The 23,807-nt window shown below is 37.4% G+C and overlaps 1 protein-coding gene across 1 annotated transcript; it reads left to right on the top strand.

The window, feature by feature from the left end:
- Window positions 1-785: 785 nt before the first annotated feature.
- On the top strand, window positions 786-6,718 carry LOC149228214 (DNA-directed RNA polymerase II subunit RPB2-like). Its single transcript, XM_089380705.1, is given in 22 exon segments — window positions 786-987; window positions 1,398-1,462; window positions 1,584-1,670; window positions 1,793-1,913; window positions 2,002-2,046; window positions 2,134-2,271; window positions 2,365-2,437; window positions 2,576-2,652; window positions 2,814-2,835; window positions 2,838-2,920; window positions 3,022-3,138; window positions 3,819-3,974; window positions 4,067-4,168; window positions 4,293-4,418; window positions 4,541-4,618; window positions 4,712-4,807; window positions 4,966-5,081; window positions 5,207-5,276; window positions 5,355-5,408; window positions 5,523-5,666; window positions 5,830-6,129; window positions 6,233-6,718. Coding segments are annotated over 22 exon segments (2,613 nt in total). The 5' UTR covers window positions 786-930.
- Window positions 6,719-23,807: the final 17,089 nt, after the last annotated feature.

Genomic DNA, 23,807 nt, shown 5'->3' with positions numbered 1-23,807 from the left:
AAATTAGCGAAAAAAACTAAATAGAATATTTCCTTGAGGCTTGGAAAAAAAAATTGTGCACTGTAACATGTTGCTACCTAGAAGAGACAGGGCCATTGAGGCTTGGATGAACCCGTCTAACTCCTGATGTGTTATCTGGAATGGCAATGTCAATACGGTCTTTGAGATTGGAGATGGCACCTCATGCTCTCACTAATCTGAAGTTGAAAGCAAAGCTACTATTGATTTGTCCCCTAGTAGATGGAAGCAACTGCAAGAAAGCAAGTGGTTATCTTAGTGAAAACTTGTCTAGGGGGTGAATGGAGAATCCAGGAACAAAGTCAAAATGCCTCCCTTGTGTATAACACTAGGCATCTCTCATTAGGATACCAGAAGAATTTTGAGAGGGTTCATGCCTCCTTGAAAAGAATATGGAACCCCCTTGGATCTCATAATAGATGGGGCAACAAATAAAAAGTGCTAGATTGAAACATTTAGAAAATTTCTAACTGTTCAAGAAAATTACACCTTTATTTATTTCTGCAATTTTTGATATTTTAAAAGTATATATACACACGTCCCTCATCTCCTGTTTTGGGCAGTCTATGTGTCCCATGTTGGATACCCATGTCCAATGTGTCATGGGCTTAGTGCAAGTTGCTGTATGAATTCTTTGATATTTGTCAGGCAATCTTGCGTTTTCTATCACAAATTCATCATATAGATGCATGGGTATTATTTGCTTTTAATTTCATTCTATTTAGGACCTAGAATGGACCTTTATATCTCTCTATTTTATTTGTGGTGCAGGGTTCATCAGGGCAGTTTATTCGAGCAACACTGCCATATATTCGTGCTGACATTCCTATTATTATTGTATTTCGAGCATTGGGGTTTGTTGCTGACAAAGATATTTAGGAACATATATGCTATGACTTTAGTGATGCTGCAATGATGGAGTTGTTGAGACCATCACTAGAGGAAGCATTTGTCATTCAGAATCAACAGGTCTGTTCTCTTTTTGATTTTTAATATTCATTTCCTATGTACGTGACTATTTGATCAAATTCTTTAATATTGTTGATACCCAAAATGATTTATGATTAGATGACTATGGGGCTAAGATTGGAGATGATTTCTAATTTGCCTTTTCTGTTGCAAATTTGTTCCTATTTTGATACTGTTAATACCTTTGTGGTTTCTGGAGTTGTCAAATCCTGTAATTATTCACAATGAGGAACCTTTAACTAATGGTGTTTAGGTCCTAGGCATGTAATGTTTCGAATGTGAAAGCTAGTTAGATTTTTAGATGTTCAAACTTCAAAATTATTGTGCTGATCAAAATCTCTAGTGTTTATTTATCAGAGTGTGTTGAATCTGCTATGTTACTGCTCTGATCCATAATATTTTTGCTTCAGGTTGCTTTGGATTACATTGGAAAACGTGGCTCCACTGTTGGTGTAACTAAAGAAAAGCGTATAAAGTGAGATGGTTTTTCTTCTGGTTATGCAATTAGAAAGGGTTAATAGTTTCTTTGTAAGATTCTTTGGTCAATCAAAAGTTTGAGTAATTGTGTTGACATTGATCAATGATTTGTTTTGCAGGTATGCAAAAGACATTTTGCAGAAAGAAATGTTACCTCATGTTGGTGTTGGAGAGCTTTATGAGACAAAGAAGGCTTACTTTTTTGGGTAACCATGGACTTATATTATTTCTATATTTTGGTTTGGATGTTGTTGTTTTCTTTCTCGAAATAATTCTGTATATTATGAAGATGTGATGTGTGTAACTCATGATCTGTGTGTATCTTTAGGTACATCATCCATCGGCTTCTATTATGTGCTCTTGGTCGACGGCCAGAGGATGATAGGGATCACTATGGGAACAAAAGATTAGATCTGGCTGGTCCTCTTCTTGGAGGACTGTTCAGAATGGTCTGTCAATGCTTATTTGTATCAAAACCTATTATGCTATTCTTTAATTCTGAAGGAAGTTCACTAACATACCTTTTCAATATTTCAGCTTTTCCGGAAGTTGACAAGAGATGTGAGGTCTTACTTGCAAAAGGTTGACAATACTTTATCTCACTTTAAGGTTATTTTGAATGCTTTTAAATATGTATAGTAAGCTTATAACTTGTGGTACCGTGAACAGTGTGTTGATGCTGGAAAAGATGTAAATCTACAATTTGCAATCAAAGCAAAAACAATTTCTAGTGGTTTGAAATACTCCTTGGCTACTGGAAACTGGGGCCAAGCAAATGCAGCTGGCACAAGGGCTGGAGTATCACAGGTACTTTTTATTGTCGGTTTTTTTTTTTTTTTTTCCTTTTCCCAGTTCTTTTACAGTTGAGACTGATCACGCGCTCTGTTATTATTGATGCAGGTGTTAAATCGTCTGACATTTGCATCAACTTTATCACATTTAAGAAGGTTAAACTCTCCAATTGGTCGTGAAGGTTAGAATGTTGTAGGATTCTGATATTCAGAGTCTATAGGAAGAAAATTCATCCTTAAATACAATGACCCACATTGTTTTATAACTATATCTTCAGTTATGTGCTTGATGCAACATAGATGTGTTATTTAATATGCAGGAAAGTTGGCAAAACCCAGACAGTTGCATAATTCACACTGGGGTATGATGTGTCCTGCAGAAACCCCAGAAGGACAGGCAAGATTTTTTTGTTGCTGTTGCATTAATTAAATAAATGGTCCTATAAAATAAATTTCTAGTAAATACTATGCTGGAAAACTGAATTTGGATTTGACATTTTCAAATAATGATATTTTGTAAGGGCTTGGTGATTCATATTTCCATTTTGTAATTTTTAGGCATGTGGGCTTGTCAAAAATTTGGCCTTATGGTTTACATCACTGTTGGTTCTTCTCCTAATCCAATTCTGGAATTCTTGGAAGAGTGGAGCACAGAAAATTTTGAGGTACATGCATTTCCACCAATTTGAACCTTTTATCGAGTTTTGCTTATGCTTATATTCTATCTCTAAGTTTATCATCTTGAGAACCTTCATTGTCATTTTAGGAAATATCTCCAGCAGTTATTCCAACAGCAACAAAAATTTTTGTAAATGGTTGTTGGGTTGGTATTCACCGTGATCCTGAACTCTTGGTGAGGACACTCAGACAGTTGAGAAGACAGGTGCGTGGCTGTCTGAATTGTTTTTGTTCAATAATTTTATATTTGATTGAATTAGATTTAGGAGATTAGATATTGTTTTATAATATTTTTGTAAGGAGCCCTAGATAGTTTAGTTTCTTTGAGCCATTTTACATTGTTTACCAGTATTTCCAGAGATGCGTTGTTTCCATGTTTTCTGTTAAGGGGGATGGGGTGTGTGTCACAAAAATGTTGGGGTGGTGGAGGGACTCGCCACGGATGCCTGGGTGACCCTACTCTGAGACAACTGCACATCCCAGTTTTGTCACAGAGAGAGAGAGAGAGAGAGAGATAACCTAGTAAGTCACTTTTATGATTTATGGGAGGTTTTTTCCAATTGCAAAAATGGATACAAAATGTTATTTGTTTTTTCAATTAGTTTTTTGGGTGTCTTTCACTATGCCATCCCTCGTGACTCTTGTGAGAACTTCAGTGTTTTTCTATATCTGTCCTAAATGGATTGACAGCCATGTTTTACCTTCCTACTCAATGTTGCAACTGGTACCTTCTGTATACATTGAGTTATTTTTTTACACCACTTTAAAGGTTTTTCTGGAGGCATTGGAGGGATAATTATGTTATATCCCTTCGATTAATTTGTTCTATTAAAGTGGACATAATATGCATGAGGTTTGTACTAACAGCTTATGTTGCCTTACCAGGTTGATGTGAACCCAGAAGTTGGAGTTGTTAGAGATATTCGTCTGAAGGAATTGAGGCTGTATACTGATTATGGTCGATGCAGTCGACCATTGTTTGTTGTGGACAAACAACGTCTGACCATAAAGAAATCAGATATTAAAAGATTACAAGAACGGGTCAGAAAATCATTCTTTTTTGTTTTTGTTTCCTGATATAAAAATCTATATAACTGTGAAAGAGTTCTTATATTACTTATTTTTCTCAACAGACTAGCCCAGATGAAGGCTGGCATGATCTTGTTACAAGGGGTTTTATTGAGTATGTGGACACAGAGGAAGAGGAGACAACAATGATTTCCATGACCATTAATGTTCGTACCTTATATGCTACCAGTGGCATTTCTGACAAGATTGATCATGCAAATTCACATTTTCCTTGACTTTTGTATTTTCCACCAAGAGTTTATTGAGATAATAAACTTTATGATTTTGTAGGACCTTGTGTCTGCAAGAACTAATACTGCAGAAGCATATTCACATACGTACACCCATTGTGAAATTCATCCTTCATTGATTTTGGGTGTTTGTGCATCAATTATTCCGTTTCCTGATCATAATCAGGTTTGAATCTTTAGCACCTATATTTTTGCTACCTTTGGTTACTGTAGCTGGATACTTTCTGATTCGGCTTTTAGTTTGCTAATACATTGAAGTGCATGCTGTTATGTATTGCCATTCTGTAGTCTCCACGTAACACGTACCAGTCAGCTATGGGAAAACAAGCGATGGGTATTTATGTCACAAATTACCAGCTTAGAATGGTATTGTATTGTTCTGGTCATCTGTTACTTTTTATTTTTTACTCTAGAATACCTTGGCATATCTACTCATTTTTTAAATTTGTTACTCTGCAGGATACCTTAGCATATGTACTGTACTATCCACAGAAGCCGCTTGTAACAACGCGTGCCATGGAACATTTGCACTTCAGGCAGCTGCCAGCAGGGATTGTAAGTGTTTTCTAATTTAATTTTGTTCACAGATTTTGATCTTGGCTATTTTACGACTAATAATAATCATTCAGTTCTATTTTCTGGTGATGTATCTTTGTTTTACTTTTCTTTTCGATTCCCTAATTTTTAATTAAGTCTGCCATGATTTCCTTCAGAATGCGATTGTAGCTATTTCCTGCTATTCTGGATACAATCAGGAAGATTCTGTCATCATGAACCAATCTTCTATAGACCGTGGATTTTTCCGTTCATTTTTTTTTAGGTCCTACAGGTTGGTTTTCCATGCAACTGATGATGGGAATTCTTTTTGGAAATGATGATGCTTCTCATTTCCATACTGGATGTCATTAGGGAAATATTCCTGAGTCTACTGTTTGTTTAATGTGTATATTGTAGAGACGAAGAAAAGAGGATGGGGACACTTGTTAAAGAGGAATTTGGTTGTCCAAACAGGGAGAACACAACAGTGAGTGCTACAGTTGAGCTTTATTCTTTCCTTTTTAAACTTGGGTTCATCATTTCTCACTACTATGGAAAATTGCAGGGCATGCGACATGGTTCATATGATAAATTGGATGATGATGGGCTTGCTCCTCCTGTATGTCTGAATCCTTTTTGAATTTATTTAATATGGAGTTCACATTCCATGAAAGCTCTAATAGTAGATGTAACTTATTCAGAATCTTTTTTGACATGATTGGTCTTTTGTCAGGGTACTAGGGTCTCAGGAGAGGATGTAATCATTGGTAAAACAACACCTGTAACACCGGATGAGGCAGCAGGTCAGCAACAACGTTACACAAAGAGGGATCAGAGTACATCCTTGCGTCATAGTGAAAGTGGGATGGTTGATCAGGTAGTTAACAGGTTTAATTATATATATGAGGCACTTTGTGACAAGTTTGTTTACTTTGTTTATCATGAGATGAGGTAAAGAATTTTATAGTTATTGAATGTCTTCCATTAATATTTTTTATGACAGCATAGAAATAGTCGTTAACTTATATGCACTTGTGCAGGTTCTGCTGACAACAAATCAAGATGGCTTGCGGTTTGTGAAAGTTAGAATGAGGTCTGTGCGTATACCACAGATTGGGGATAAGTTCAGTAGTAGGCATGGTCAGAAAGGAACTGTAGGTATGACATACACTCAGGATGATATGCCGTGGACAGTTGAGGGCATTACACCTGATATTATAGTGAATCCACATGCTATCCCCTCTCGAATGACTATTGGTCAACTCATTGAATGTATCATGGGGAAGGTTGCTGCACACATGGGCAAAGAGGGAGATGCAACTCCTTTCACTGATGTTACTGTAAGTTTAGTTATTGTTTTTATTTTTATTTTACTTTGATCTGCAGTAAGCTTCTGTTTCTTAGTTATTGTGTTTGATTCCACAATCCTCGTTGACATTTCAGGTGGATAGCATCAGCAAGGCACTTCATAAATGTGGATACCAGATGAGAGGTTTTGAGACCATGTACAATGGTCACACGGGTAGAAAGTTATCTGCCATGATATTTCTAGGTCCTACATATTATCAGCGATTAAAGCATATGGTGGATGACAAGATTCACTCTCGTGGTCGTGGCCCTGTTCAAATTCTCACTAGACAACCGGCAGAAGGACGTTCTCGTGATGGAGGTCTACGTTTTGGAGAGATGGAACGTGATTGTATGATAGCCCATGGAGCTGCTCATTTCCTGAAAGAAAGGCTATTTGACCAAAGTGATGCATATAGGGTCCATGTTTGTGAACGCTGTGGTCTAATTGCTATTGCAAATCTGAAGAAAAATTCTTTTGATTGTAGAGGATGCAAGAACAAGACTGATATTGTGCAGGTGAGTTTGGATATTCATGTCTTTGCAAATATCTATTGTACAGTAATATTAAGTTTCTTCTAAACTCTAGTGCCCATGTCCTCATTATTCTGTTTTTGTTTTAGGTGCACATACCGTATGCTTGTAAGTTATTGTTTCAAGAACTCATGGCCATGGCCATTGCCCCAAGAATGTTCACTAAAGAAATTAAGGATATAAAAGATCAAAAGAAGAAAGGAGGAGCTTGAACATTGTCCGTTGCATCTGGTTTCTCTGCACGCAGCACAACTAATTGGAATACAATCTCCTGAAGATATGTTTGTTTCTGTAAGCTGGACAGGAAACAGTGGGTCAAAAAGGCCATCCTAGTGTCGAGATGTGAATTAAAATGAAATAAATTTTGTTGGTCAAAGAGATATATTTCTTTAGGTTGAGTGAGATAAATTTTGTGGTTGGCCAAGCCAAAGTTGGTATACAAGACTGTTCTTGTGCCCTAGGTTAACGGGCTACCATTTTGACTGCCTGGTTATTTAAACTTAGTTCAGCCAACAGCCTCTCTTGTACTGTATTAATGATGTATAATGTTTAGTAAAGAATTGCACTGCAGCGTGTGGGCCTTTGTTTGCACAAATTATTCTAGTATGCATGTTGCAGGGCCTTGGACTATCTGATGTCTTGCAGCGAGGAACATTAGATGGTGGGAAAAGATTGCATTGATTGGATGCCTCTGTGATATCATCCCTGTGTCATAGAATTGGTGTTGTTGCTAAAATCATGACAATCAACTGCTGAGCATACTAGTTATGAAAATTTTGAAAAGAAGCCCTTCTAAAGTTTTCAAGAAATTTCATGTAATTCGTGGAAGCTGTTTGATTATACTTTAGAAGTAAGAAGTGCTATGGATACTAATTTTTTTGATGCTGGTATGTCCTGTTTGAATGTAAAATTAGAGCTGTTTTATTTTGAATGATTCTAGATTATTATATGTACCTTGAATTTACAGAAGGCATTGGAGTTATTATATTTTTCTTATGGGACTAAAAATGGTTTGCGGAGTTCCACATAGAGAGTTTCAAAATCGTCTCTGAATTCTCATTTGAATTAGCAGGCTTATCACTGGCTGTGGGCTTTGGGATTTGTATAACGTGGGCAATAGTTTTTGGTAGATTATTATATGATTCGATTTGACGACTTTAGATTAATACTGTAAATCACATTTCAACAAGGATCCATTTCAATGCATCAAATAAAAAGGATACATTTCAGTGCATCAAGATTAATGCTGTAAATTACATTTCAACAAGATGCATTCCAATCTTTCTGTTCCCTATTTACAAATTTGAAATGTGTGAGCATGGTGGGCCATGAGGTTCTTGGATGCTGAAGAAAGGCCACACAAAGAAAGGCATCACTATAGGACTTGATCTTTGAGCAAGGAAAAACGTATATTTTGACAAAAATAATGTGCCATGGTTACTGCTTCATAATAGAAGTCCAGAGCCAATACATAGTTGTCCCAGCCATAAAAAAAAATGAACAGAACAGGTAAAAACAGGAAAGAACGGGATTGAGGCACACGATAAAACTCCAAACTCGAAATAAAGGTATGTTTACGAAACCAACTATTGGAATAACCCTGGTGTGGACGGCAAGAGCTAACGGGCATACTATAGGGCATTAAATGCCCGGCTACATGCGCCTCCGTTAGCTCTTTAACACGCGCACGCCGCTTTCTACCCAACTCTTTTTCCCATACTTTTTTTACGAAACTTCTCCATTACAAAATCCTTTAGCTCCTTGCAATTTGTGGGACATGCATTGAGGTAGATATCCCATTTTTGTATCCATGTGTAGTTTTGTTTCATCCATGTTTTCTTTCTTTCACTAATGCCTTCATTGAAGATGACATTAGGCCATCTACCTACTCTCATTTGTTCAATTCTTTGTAGGTATCTTATGAGCCGCACCATAGCAATTGCTTCAATGGAAATTGCTCATGTTTCACTCAACATTATCTCATAAGGTATCAAACTTTTTATTTTGAACTTGCTCATGATGAAGCGTTTTTGGATTTTCTCAATTTGTTTCCATTTTGAGACGGGAGTGCTGCTAGCCCACAATTCACACCCATATAGCATCACTAGACAAATTAGGAGTCCAAAAAGCACTTTAACCGTTTTCCAATCCCATAACTCTGTCTCTCTACATCTGTTTTGAAGAGCATATAATGCTTTCCACCCTCCTAAAATTCTCTTTTTTTTTGCAGTCCTCCCAATTGAGTTTGTTGTTGAAATCAATCCCAAGGTATGCTTCAAAGAAGAAAATATGTTGGCTATGCTTCTTTTTATTATAAAAATTCATTATTTTGGTCTTGCTAGTATTGACTTGCATCCCCGTTGCCCTACAAAAATGCTCAAGGGTCACATAAGTGCATTTGCAATCTGTGGGCCGATTTAGAAATCAATACAATATCATCAGCATATAAAAGAAGCTTTATCACAAACTCCCCCAACCGAACACCATCTCCACCTTGCAGATTTAGCCACTCTTCCAATTTATCAATATATAGACCAAAAAGAGTGGGAGATAGAGGGCAACCTTGCTGGACTCCAATGTCACTTCTAAAGCTTTCTGAAATACTTGCTAAGGTTCTAATTTTGACTGTCACTTCATGAAGTCTATTGACAACGGCTCTATAATGCACAGGAATTCCAATTTCTTCCATTCTACACCACGACTTATCCCTAGGCACTGTGTCAAATGTTTTTTGAAATCAACAAAGCAGCAAAATACTTCTTCTTTGTCCCCCCAAACCTTTTCAACAACGTGTCTCAACGTGATGCCATGATCCACTGTAGAATGTTTCAGCCTAAAACTCGCTTGTCCTCTTGCCCTCTTTTCTTTTATTTTTTCCCACTTGCTAATTCTGTCTTCTACCACGTTGCAAAAAAGCTTTGCAAACAAAGGATTGATCAGAATTGTTCTATAGTTGGATGGATTATTAATGCCTACACTTTTAAAAAGGGGTGTTGCTAGGCTAGTTGTCCAGTCTCTTGGGAATCCTTGCTGAATGATGTTGTTGAATATTTTCATGATGTGCGGTGCAAGAGTGTTCATTCCCCATTTTAGATACTCTGCTTCAAGTTCAACCAAGTCCTTTGCCTTTCATGTTTTCAGTGTCTTAATTTCATTCTCCACCTCCTGTAATGTGAAGAGCTTTGAATTTGTGTTGATCCTAGGGGGGGACTCCGCCTCAGATTTTTTCCCATAGAGTTGCCTTGCATAATCAAACCATTGATTGGTTGTAATATAATTTTCAATTTGCTTCTTCCTTGGTTGCAGTTCTTGCCAGAAAAACTTTGGATTATTCTTGCTTAAATATATTAACTCTTCTCTCCTTGTTTGCATGAACTCATCTTTTTTCCTTTTTAGTATCTGCTTATATAACTTTACATTCCTCTTCTCTTTTCCTACGTTTTTCAAGGTTCTCCTTGCCATTTTGCATTCCTCATCAAACCAAGCATTTACAGGAAAGCAATTTGATTATGATTTCCTATTTTTTGCTCTTTTGCACTTCTCAGGGGCACTTTGGATTATATTTGTTAACTCATGGCTACTGAAGCGTTTGAAACCAATTTTCTCTTTTTGAATTAATCTAACATTGTCTTGAAGATAGTACCATTTTCTTGTGTTAGAAGAATTTTGCCCCTTGATAGTGATTATCGAGAGCACTGGGTTTTATATTTTGTTTGGTTTGAATTTAGAAAATTGGGCAAAGAGATGTCAATGCCTTAGCTATTTGGCAATTCAAATAGAATAGGCTATTGTTCGATTTTACATTTGTAGTGTTCTTCAAAATTATTCTCACAGATTTTGTTATTGCTATTTTGGTTGCAAACATGTGTCGTGTTTATTTATTGATTAAATATGAAAAGCAAAAATAAAAACTAAATTTTCACCATAATAAATAATAATGTGAGAATGAGTATGGATGTATCTTAAATGTATATATGAGGCTCAATGTGATGGGGTTGAACAAGTCGGCAATGATGGTTCATTAAGTGGAACTCTCATCTCTATCTCTTCTTTTTTATATAAACAAAATAAAATAGAATAATAAATTGAATGTCTTACTATTTATTTATCCAAATGTAAACCCAAAAAAAATGAACGAGTTGGCAATGATGGTTCATTAAGTGGCACTCTCATCTCTATCTCTTCTTTTTTATATCAACAAAATAAAATAGAATAATAAATTGAATGTCTTACTATTTATTTATCCAAACGTAAACCCAAAAAGAAATGTAACATTGGATAAGGAGATCAATGGAATATGAAATTTTGTTAAGCTTAAAAAATTCGTCTCCCAACCATCGCTAGACTTCTCATAACAACCACATTTGTTAAGTTAATTTCTTTATTATGTATCATGCTTTCTTTAGAGCTTATATTATGACATAATTGCTAAGTTAATTTCTTTATTATGTATCATGCTTTCTTTAGAGCTTATATTATGACATAATTGCTAAGTTAATTTCTTTATTATGTATCATGCTTTCTTTAGAGCTTATATTATGACATAATAACTTTCTTTAGAGCTTATATTATGACATAATATTTCTTTCATGCAAGAGTTTTTTTTTTTTTTTTTTAAATATTAATACTTTAAATTAATGTTAATATGTTAAATTAATATTAAAGTCTTTACATTTTTGATATATGATAATTCTATACTCTTGGATCTTATAATTTCTACCTCGAAAAATAACAAATATAATGTATGAGCTTATCTCAACAGGGATTATCCAAAAAAAACTAAAAGGCACATGATTGATGAATGCCAATGAATACATCTTAAATGCTAATATTATTTATGTAAATCCCCACATTCTATGGTTTATATATATATATATATATAATAGGAAGATATTTATATTTAAAAATATTAATATTAAGATAAAATTCTATTAGAATTTATTATAATTAAAGTAATTCAAAGTAATCTAGTTATAAAATGACACTTTTCTTGTGTGTAAGAGAGAAATATCTTTTTATCTTTCATATGAGGATTACGTAGGTTTTGGTCTTTGAGGGACTAAATTCAAAGACAAAATTGAACTTGCGTGGGGGAGATAACAAAATTTCTCTGACCACCCAAGTTAAACCCAATTGACCACACTTTCATCATATTATTTGTATAATAATATTTATTTATATTTAGGTTTTTATGTGTTGTATGCTATTTTTTAGATATTTAAATGATGATTAAATTCCATGTTCTTGAATGCTTTTAATGGTATGATATATTGTTGAATAATCTTGGTTGCATAATATTGTTAATGAATGCTTCTTTCTTTCTTGCTTTTTTTTTTTTTTTTTTGTTTTGTTTCTGAGAGGAAAAAAACCTTGATTTCATCATTGTAAAAATGATCCAAAATTACATTTTGAAGATACATAGGGTGTATTTGGTTGTTTGAGCATTTTTTCTATGAGCTTTTAGAGCTTCTTTACATAAAATCCATTTGAATTTTCAAAAATAGTGATTATTAGAGAGACAGTTCTAGGCATTATATCAAAAAAATGATAACAAACCCTGTTGTGTAAACATAACAACTTAGATATAACAAGTTTGTGGTGATGAGTAGATATATCAAGTGACAAGAAAGGATGTATAAATTAGCCTTTCCTTTCTAGGGGGGTCCTTAAACGGCATGTGAAAATACTCAGTTGATGCCCTTGCGCTTCTCCAGTACCTGCCACAAATATTTTTGCAAATTTATACCTTCTTTTGATAGGTAGATGTAAGTGAAGTTGTCTTTAATCCTTAAAGTGTCATCAGTAAGAGGAGCAAGAAGAAGATTTCTTCACACTTGAGTTTTAATAATCCAATTGACAATCAACATTGAGTCCCAATAAACTTGTAATTGAATACCTCCTTTACATAGCAAAAAGTAATAAATGTTTGCATGCAGGAAGTTTCGCCCTGTTGTTTGTCCCCAGACCAAACTCCATTTTGACATGAAACGTAAGAGATTTAGATAAGAAAAGGATGAATACTCCTCCACTCTTTTGACCCTGATCACATGAAGCTCCATCAAAATAAGCCCATGGCCACAACTGATAAGGAAATTATTCATCAATAACTCTTGTAGGAGCATAACTTTTTTCCTAAGGAAAGTGACTAAGGATAGCAAAGGCTTCGAATGCTACATGATCAAGAGATGATGGTTGGTATTGGAATATAGCTTTGTTTTGCGCCAACCACACCCTCTAGAAAATGATAAAAGGGAGTGCCTTATAAGGACACGAACTGGGATTGAAAGCCACCTTCTCCAAGATTCTTCCATAGCTACTCCTTCCCACTGTCCTAGCTGACATACTACAATCACACATAATATTGCCTAAATTTGTTTAATGAAAGGGCATTCCTGGAAACCGTGAATGATTGTTTCCTCAATGCTTTGCACAAGGGGCACCAACCAGGCCCCAATCACTTGCCTTCTTTGAAGATCATCCTAGGCTGCAATCTTTCTCTCTATTAGGCACCATAGCAAATTTTTTTCCTTGGCCAAGCACTTTGATTTCCAAAGCATTTTACACCACCACTTTAACTTTGCAGGGATTTGATTCACAATCAATGTGATGTATCCAAGATTGGGGACATATTCACCAAAAGAAGAGTAACTCCAGATATGTTTGTCCTCTTTGTCAGTTAATCTAATATGACTAGAATTTAGAGCAATTACATATGTATTCCAAGCTTCATGAAAAGTTGCTTCTAATCCCAACTCCTTAACAATCATCCATCCTTGTATCCAAATAGTAGTTCTGGATGGATTGTTGATGTGAGCAAGTTTAGAGAGTCCCCTGTCACGGAGAGAGTTAATGAGTGGTTGGGGTCAGACATGATTTTGACCACTACTAGGTCAGGGATCAAGTCCTATTCTCACTCTGTTGCCATTTTCGACTTTATAGCCCAAACCATTGCTAATGAGACTAAAAGAGTTTAGAAAAACTCTTCCAACAACTGATATATATGACCGAGGCTTGTCAACCCTCATAATCCAATCTTCTAGCGAGCCTGGTGCTATATATTTTTGAATGACTACAAATGTCCAAAGAATCTGCATTGAGATAAGCCTCCAACCACATTTTGTAGCTAGCGCTTTGGAAAACAAATAAATGTTCTTAAGATTGTTGATTTTTGATAACTTGGGAGGTACTCCAAGCCCTAGGGTTCAGGGTTAGGGTTTGGAGGTTGGAGCCCACAATAGGGCATTGTGGGCTTGGAACCCAAGGTGTAGGCTTTGCACCCGAGCTTGTGGGTGTGAATTCATGAGGGTTATTGGACATGTGACAGTTGGAGATGATATAGGACGCTGAGATGAATCCAATGCAACAAAAATCCTTGAATTCCGAGTTGTCTATGATGAGATATGGATTTTTTAATGTAGAAGCGGGTTAATGTGGCACCAAAAGGAGGACAACTTGATGGTTTGGAGTGCCACAAATTATGTTTTGACACCACATGAGTTAATATAAATAGGAGTGACGTTGGAGGTCATTTCTCATCCATCCAATTACATCCAATCATAAGAGAATACATCTTTAAGGAAACCAAGTTAGAAAATAAGGCATATTGATCTTGTTTGGCACTGTTTGAGTGGGTTTGTTTCTCTTGCAGAGCCGAGATTCTACAGGTGGAAGCCACTGGCTTGAGGGAAGTTTTGTTGGTGTATTGTGGTTTTTTTTGGGTGGGTCTCTCTCCTAGAAGAAGGCTGCAACCCTGGTTGTAGCTTCTAGATAGGCCGTAGTCCCGTTTTCACTTGGTAAGGAGGGTCGTAAGGCTGAGAGGAGCTACATGTAAAGCCGCAGATCAAAACAGGGACTTAGGAGTTGTTTGGAGGTTAGATTACTAGCCCAAAATTGCAGTAGAAGAGTCTTGGAGGGAGGATGCAGTCAAAAGGAGGCCTGATAGGTATGGAGAAAGGGTCGTAGCAGCATGCAAGCAAGCCCTAACCAGTGATCAGAATTGTAGAGAAATTACTAGCCCTTGAGTTTGCAGAGGTATGTGATTAATGATGTATTCATGTTGATTTGGATACTGGTGGATGGTGGTCCTAGTGTGGATCATTTGTATTGGGAACCTTTGGATTGTTGGAGGGAAACATGTAGGTATCCAAAGTATCCCTACATCAACAAACAAGGACTTTGGACTGTTGCGTGATTGGGTGAAGGGTTGATAGCCTATGTGACACCTTGATGGACTAAGTTGACCACTAGGCCCAGGAAGTTTGGAGCTCAGGTTTGGGTAGCCAGAGGAGCAATTTATGACAACTTATGTTCATTGTTGGAGAAGAGACATGCAACAGTGATAGGTGGTAGCCCTATTTCCCTATGTTAGCCTTCATATAGCAGCACAAGAATGCTATAGTGGGAAGAAGACCCTGAGTCACTGAGGAGCAACAATGGGTAGAGGGAGTTCTTCACAAATGAAGTTGTGAACAACTCAAACAGAGTCTCAATGTGTTGATGTGTAGATGGATTTACAATCAACGTGAGAGTAGGTGGAGCCGTGTTCAGTGGCCAGATGGACTTAGTTCATTGATAGAGGCAAAGTTGTGATTGCTGCATATCGGGAGAGAAGGACATATAGGACGAGATACAACATAGAGGCTATGATTGTGCACTAGATCAACGAGATTGTCATTGTATCTTGTATCTTGTACTAGTGATGTATGAGGGCCATTATCCCTAGTACTAAATCCGTAGGAAATTGTATTATATGTTGATAATATAACGACATTGGGTTACATATATTGTTGTTATTGTGCATGTGATTGATTTATTGCATTATATTTCTCCACTGTGCAAAGTAGCTTCGTTGTGGTTCTTGGTTTGGTAGTGTCAGTGATCAAATATTCTATCCTAGACACTAGGATTGCGAAAAACAACATAGACCCCATCCACCTAGAAGTTTAGGAAACACTATCTTGTCCCATTTAACCTAGGGGAGGACCCTTTTCTACTACTTACCAAACCATAAAAAATTGCAGCGGATTCTTCTTTTCTCCAATATACCCTTTGGTATCCATGCTGGCAACATCCAGTATATTGGAATGGCTTCCAATACTAATTTAATGAGTACTAACTTGCTTACTCTTGATAGCCATTTGTAGCACCAACATTTCATCCCTTTTTCCACCTTTTGTAAAAGCCATACCAAGTGCAATTTCCTATAACTATTAGGCTTGAGTTGAAAGGTCAAGTATTTTATACCATCATCTAGTGGCTTGGCCCCGAAAGAGAGGGAAAAAACCAACTAACGAGATTCTTCCTCCAAATTGTGGATGGGAATTAAAGATTTTATGTGATTAATAATCATACCAGTGGCCTGGCCAAAAGTGTCAGGATCTATGTTAACTTATCCACCTCTCTTGGTGAACCATTGCAAAAGGTGAGTATGTCATCCACATAAAGAAGGTGAGTTATCGCCATAGCCCTTGATATGAAATTTCATTAAATCACCACACCTCTTTTCCTTTGCTAGCAACTGATTTAGAACTTTGACCACAAGTAAGAACAATAAAGGGGAGAGAGGGAATCCTTGGTGTAGCTCTCTTTGGGCATGAAATAATGGGGATGCAAAACCATTTATCAATACTCCAAAAGAAATAGTTTGTATACAACACATTTCCCATGATAGGAAGTTCAACTTGAACCTAACATGAGTTAAAAGGAGTATGATGAAAATCCAACTTACTCTGTCGTAGGCCAAGGAGAGATCAATATCAACCACAACACATTTTAAACTTAGATCTTTGATGCTATGAAGTCCTTCCTGTGCCACACCAATCGCTTCGTGGATCTACTTCTTTCCAGGAAGCCTAATTGCTCCCTAGAGATGGAATTTGACAAAATGGGCTTGAGACGATAGGGAATCACGTCTGCAATCACCTTGTAAATAGAATTACATAACGAGATATGCAAAAAATCTTCAAAGGAGACAGGGGAATCCACTTTTGGGATGAGGGCTATGAACGTTGTGTTGAATGTTGGGAGCATCATGTCATACAATTCCAAAAGGATTAGATGGCCCAACCATTTGGACCTAGGTTTTATCTTTTTGGAAACTATGCAATACCTTCTTCAGTTCTTCCTCCAATACTTCTTCCATTATGGCCCTGTTTTCCTCCTCTTCTATAAACCTTAGGAATAACTGAGTGGTTTGGATCACTTATGCAATAATAGCCCCTTCTAGAGCTATGAATAGATTTTCAAATGTCTTTGACCCATCTCTGCTAGACCTTCGAAGTCCTCTACCTCTCTGTCCTCTTGGTCCTAGAGCCTCCAAATCGTATTACACATTGTTCTCCCCTAGTATATGGCTGAAAAAACTTGGTATTCTAATCTCCTCTCTCCAGCCAAATGAATCTACTCTTTAATATCCATTTTGCTTCCCTCACTGTTAATAGATATTTTCTCTATTTTTCCAACCTTATTAGCTCCTCTCTAGAATCCTGAGAATCAAAGCCCTTGTCTTCCATATTTACAATATCCTGTAGCTTGTTTTCAATGCCTACCAACTCTTGAGCCTCATCTAATTTTTATTTTTTTCCCATTCCTTCGATTTCTTCTTAATGAGTTTTAGGTTGGCTTCAAATTGAGAAGTTGCTGAGGAGCCCAAGCAAGGATCATAGGCTCTTCAATATGATTGTACCAAAGCTAGAAAGTCCTCCTTCAACCATGATGAATTCATCTTAAACAAGCTAGTATGATTTTTCAAAGCTCCTTTTAATTCTAGAAATCTTAGAGAGCGATATGATATTCCACCCACCCCTACCCATTGTTTGATGAATGAAAACTAGTCAACAAGGCCTTCCACGAGCAGAAAGTAGTCAATTCATTTAGCCACTCAATCAACCCCTAACTTCCTTTATCTCCATGTGGGAGAAATATTTACTGGTTCCACGTCCACCATCCCCCTCTAATCAATCCTGCTTGAGAATAATCAGTCAAAGGGTCGGAGATTTCCCTTGGCCCCCATGATTTAGAGGCTACCCTGGGAAAAGTTTAAGTCTGCCCCTATAACGACATTCTTGATTCTGAACAAATAACTTCCTAAAATTTTGTCCTAGAACTCCTTTATGTTTTGGGAGGGCCCATAAATGTTTAACAAAGTTAAAGAAAATCCGAGCTCTTCTAAAAATATTTCAATCCCAATGACTGAATGTATGCTCCAAGGTTAGAGACACCTACATTCCTACACCTCCAACCTACTGCTAAGTCCCCCTATCTACCATTAGCTTTGATCCCAAAAACTTGCCAACTACCCAACAATGATTCAAGACATTTGACTATTGAATCCCCTTCCCCAAGGGTTTCTTGTAAAAATATAATTTTCGGGCTGCTAATCTCCACCAATCTTCTCAACGCATGTTTTTTGGAGGGACATGCTAACCCTCGACAATTGAAAGAGAGTAGTTTCATTTGGAAACCACCCCTGGGGATTTTAATGCTCTAAGTGCCCCTTGAATGGATTTTTGTTTTGCATTGGCCAGGTCTTCTTTGGATTGATATTTTTCTTTTGATAATCTAGATTTTCTGCCCCAACCTTCGCCATTAGGAGGGTTTAGGCTGAGCAATCCCAACCATGGAACAAAGTTTTTTTTATGAGAGGTGACCATCTGAGAGCATAAATTGTACACCATAACTCTCACTCCAATTAGGTCGAAAGATTGTTTGGAGGGAGAGGTAATTAGAGAGGAGAAATCACACAGAATATGAGGGAACGTGCACACAACTTTTCCTATTAGGGAAATAGGGAGAGGGGTTTGACTTGGGGACAGGGAAACATTTAAAACCTTAGAGGGCCCATGATTTCCATCAACGAAGTCTAATGAACAAAATTCATTTTTATTGTACACAAGAACATAGAAACTTGAAGGATGATCAGAAGAGGTACCTTGAATCAAGCCCAAATTCCGATTCCTCACGTGCCTTCCTGAGTGTTCTCCTCCAGCACTAGATTCAAACCATTTTCAATAAAGCCGTGATAGTTAGAGATGTTTAGATCCTCAATTTTCTGCATCCACTGGCCTTGACCCTTATTTCTGAGGCTTGTGTCTGTCTTCCTAGGGGGAAACTTGTCATTAGAGAAATTTTGAGGTAAAAATAAACTTTATAAGAACCAATAATATTCAATATATGATGACGTCAATCGTGGGGGATGATTCACCATTTTTTGAGTGAAAAGGTTAAAAAAAACTACTTTTTCAACTTGTATTTTCAACTTATCTCCCTACAATTTTACTCAAATTTCGAGTGGGAGAAATCGTTGGATGCGGAATTTAATTTTGCATCCAAGATGTTCCCATGTTGTATACTTTTGATGGACCATACTACCAAAAAAATGTGAAATACACGAAAAACGTGATTGCAATAATGTTTTTTCATATAATTCACATGTTTAATGTAGTAGGGCCTATTGAAATTATGCATTATGGGTACTCATTGGATGAAAAATTGAATTCCGCATCCAATGAGCGTTCCTGCTCAAAATTTGAGTAAAACTTGATGAGGTAAACTAATATTATTTTATTATTTCCACTATTATTTTATAATATACCTTAGGAGGCCCATTTTAGACCTCAAAATTTCTCTAATGGACGTCCCATGCATCTGAAGGTCTTAATCCTTGACCAAATTCCCATATTTGTGGTACCTACAACACTTGAAAGGGATGCCCTCGTTATCCAGCTCTTGGATTAATTCTTCCTCGACTCCTAATTGATTTCTTCCGGAAATCCTTCCCTTAGATCCATTAGAACCATAATGCATGCTATAACCATAATATTTAACTCCAAATATGAATTGTCGTGCTCCAAATTATTTCCCAAGCTTGTTCCTAATGTCGATAAGAACATGTACATCCCATAAATTTAATGGAAGGCCCGAAAATCTTACCCATAATGACACTACATCCATTCTCTCCCTCTTGGAATTAAACAATGGTGTCCAAAAGTTGAATATCATAGGGGAGGAGAAAATTTTACATACCTTTTGAGAAACCCTCTTCATGTCGTCCGAGTCCTAGAATTTTAGATGGATCTAGTCTAGGGCTAGTTGTGCCACACCCTGAGGGTTTTTGACTATTAATGCTACTTCTTTGGCTGCCCATTCTTTTAGGATGGGTAAGCTGAACCTCCGGCAACATATCCTCCCTACCAAAGTTTTCTTTGCTAGTTCATGTGATTTCTGCACTTGCACATCCAAACCTAACTCCATAGAGACTTTCACTTCTTTTTCTCTCTTAACACATCGATATTTCTTCCAGTTACTCCCCTTTTCCTGGACAGAATGATGTCTCCCTTGTCCTTCTGAGACATTGATTGAATTTGTTCCAAGAAACCTCCCCCTTTCTTTCCATGACACCCTCATATATACCTATAAACTATTGAGAGAGACATTTTTCCAGTTATGCACCAAGAATAGGTGGAAGGAACTCTAACATTGAAGGAAACAAAATTTATGATGAGACTCATATCATGCTAGCAGAGCCCTAGCTCCAATCCACTTCTCCTTGGCTTGACGCCCTTTTAATTCCCCTAATTGAGGTCTCTGCGTTTGGATTGTTTTCTCTTGAAACTCTATTTGTCTTCCAACCCTCTTGTCTAGCTTCCTCTCTCAGGGAAGACTCAATTTGGACCTCCATGTCTGCCTGAGCCTCGACTGGAAATCTTGGTACGCATTCCATATTAGTGAAATGAGTTGGGGGCTCATCCTAAATTTGGAAATCATTGTCATTATTCGACTCATAATCCACTAATTCCTCCTCTTCTGCATAACTTCCTTGCAATATGATCAAAATGTCAACCATTTTACCCCTTGTTCCCTCTGTTTCGACCATCTTCCAGCTTGATAAAACCCTTCATAGAAGATTTGCTTCGAAGTTTGTGCTAAAACGAATAGCATGTTTGGGCATTTTGTTTCTAGTTACATTTGTTTACCCTAGGAATCTAGAGTAAAACTTCGAAAAAACCTCCTCGATTATGTTCCCTGCCCACCTATGGTCCAGATTGTTTAATTTTGTAGCTATGGTCGGTCTTCCTAATTAATATTTTATCCCTTGATGTATATCTAATAACAAATATAAGACATGTTTTTCATATCAGTTTCAAAAGAAAATTTTTAATTTTCAAATTTGAATTTTTGACTCCAAATAAGGTCAAGTCATGCCTCCTTCAAGTCAAGTCAGCCCCAGGAAAAGAGACACCCATTCAGCGAGCCATATCTCTATATATATTAAACTCGAGCTCCTCATTCAAGTACAATTCGATCTCACACAAAATAAGATATCTTCTGGGTATTCGAGCGAAGAAGAAGAAGGACAAGAAAGACAAAGAAGGACATAATCATCTCAAGCATCTCTCTTTCTATCTCTTTGACTTCACACATGTGATTTATCTCTCCTCTTGTAGCTTCACAAGTGTGAGTTCCTTAGTAGTAGGGTTGGATTTTTGGGCAATAGGGCCAAGTTTCTAGGCAACAACAAGGCCGAGTTTATGAGCAACAACATGGCCAAGTTTATGGGAAGTTGAATTTTGTCCTAGGAAGATCATGCTAGGATGAGTTGATTGGGCATCTTTGTGACTTGACATAAGGAAAATTTGACCAATTTTTACCATAGTGATATTGTTGGTCAGTTTTACCTTGTACTTAGCTAGAAGAATTAGATGTATCTCTTGTTAAAATGAAGAATTTCTCTAAGGAAAACGTTGTTGGGTTTTTCCCCTAAGTGGGTTTTCCCACGGTAAATATTGTATTATCTTTGTGCATTGTGATATCTACTGTCCTTGTACATTTGTGGTTGAATTTATGAAGTGTAATTGTTTAATGATAAATTGGAAGTGCTAAAAGAATATCTACATCATTAGAAGCAATTGTCAGTTTTTCAGAAATCGGTTCTTGTATCTGTTGCACTTGAAAAACCAACATGGTATCATAGTTTTAGTAGAGATAGGGAAATAAATATCACTTCCTAAAGACATTCTTCCTACAACTAGATCTATGATTAATTATTTGACCATATGGATGTTGATTTGAGGTAGCATCGGATGTGATCTAGCCATGAAAATTGGTGGAGAGGCTAAAGCACATGAGATCTCCAAGACCCAGCAATCGTTTGGGCAGATTCTAACCGGGTTGGTAGATATTAAAATAAATAATATTTTTAATGGAGTTCCTAAATCTAAACTTAGGAAAAATAAAATATTAATGGGTATTAATATAAAACTGCGTTAGAAGGTTCCAAATGACATGGATAAAGCCAAATATAATCTTAGTAGTTGATTAAAGACGTAATCTCGGCTGTTGAAGGACCAACAAGAAAAGTATAAGAAGAGGCTTGAGGGTCAGTTGGAGAACACATCAGAGTGATCAATCATTTGATTTACTAGAGGGGGGTTTGCTAAGTAAAGTTGAATCAGTGATCATTTTGCAGCGAGGGGCAATGAGTACTGGACAAAGAGTTAGAGATAGTGCCAAGGGACCAGCGTAAAGGCAGAGAAGAAGACGCAGAAGCCAGAGAAAGCCACACAGAGGCTAGCTGGGACAACGTAGAGGCCAGAGGGCTCGTGTCGTCTACGCAGAGGGCAACATGAGTGACACAGAAGGACGTAGAGGTTGCGTAGTGCCTTAGAGGGTCGACGCAGAGGGTTTTGAGGTTGACGCAGAGGCCAAGAGAGTTGACGTAGTACTTTAGTTGTGCTGGAGAGGGTTTCGTGAGGCAAATTTTCTAAATATATACTTCTGAATAGAGAGGTATTACTGCTGGTTATTTTTCTCTGTCAGGTGAGCCAGTTTGACACCGAGTTGTACTTAAGGATAGATTGCATAATAAATAACCCTAAAAATTTCTGCATCGTTTTCCCAAGTTGGGTTTTTCTGGAGACAAGTTGTCCAAAAATAACGACGTCACTTGTGCATTTGCTATTTCTTTCAGCTGTTGATATGTAGATGGTTGAGACTGTATTATGTTTATTTCGATGTTTATATGTTTAAATAACTTGTTTGTAATTAACAAGTAGGAGAAATAAACTAGAAGGCTACAAATAAAATTTCTAACGGGTAATACTTAGAAATTTCAACATGGTATCAAAACATGGTTGCAGATCATAGGAGAGATGAAGGCATCAGCTGAAGCAGAGCATTTGCAGTAGAATCAGCTGTCCCGAGTGACAGAAGCCAATCCTTGCAGAAAGAAACATAAGAAGGGTTGACACAGAGGGACTGTGTCATCAATCAGGGCCATAAAGAGGCCAACGCAGAGGTTGAGGAGGGCAGAAAAAGGCTCATGCAGAGTCCAGGAGGGTTGACACAGGTTGAGGAAGAAATTTTTTTTGCCAGTGCCGGGATTGTGTAGAGCCTAGAGGCTCAATCCTTCAGTTGCTGGGGCATATGAAGTTGTGGGCAGTTTGCGGGAGTGAAGTTGGTGGGGTACTATGGGCAGAACAATACCTAAAAGGGCAAAACCAAGGTACAGGGAGTCGCTACCAAGGCAGATTTCTAGCTAAGGAATTTGGATCAGTGTTGTAGTTGCATATGAGATCAGAGAGGTGCGACTTGACAGTTGGCAGGTGGATTTCCAGGAGGGAAATCGAGACTCAGAGGGAGTCTAGCGGAGAACTTCCAGACGGGAAGTAGCGACTTAGAGGGAGTCGAAGAGAGAACTTCCAGAGGGAAGTAGAGACTCGGAGGAGTTGACAGAAAGAGCAGAGAGATGGCCATGAATGGATTGAGGGGTCAGGACATGTTGGACGGCGCATCCAACTTTGTGGTCTGGAAGGCAAGGATCCTATCCATTCTAGATAGACATCGTATCAAGGCCTTCACCTTGAGAATAATGGCTATCCCAGTTGACCCGACTGATAATGAGAGGTACGAGGAGGAAATGGCCAAGGCGAAATGAATCATCCTCGATGGGGTCAAGGATCATGTGGTCCAACATATTGTTGAGAAGGAGATGACAAAGGAAATGTGGGACGCTTTGAAGAAGTTGTACCAACATACTTCCGTGCAGAGGAAGATGTTACTTGAGAATTAGCTGCGGTCATACCAGATGCAGAAGGGGGAGAAGATAGATCACTTCCTTAGGAGATTGAAGGAGATCCAG

Source organism: Pinus tabuliformis, chromosome J (assembly GCF_031772625.1).
Source record: "Pinus tabuliformis cultivar Carrire ecotype Pingquan chromosome J, CPIR1, whole genome shotgun sequence".
Lineage (NCBI taxonomy): Eukaryota > Viridiplantae > Streptophyta > Pinopsida > Pinales > Pinaceae > Pinus > Pinus tabuliformis.
This window is presented reverse-complemented; position numbering and strand designations above follow the sequence as displayed.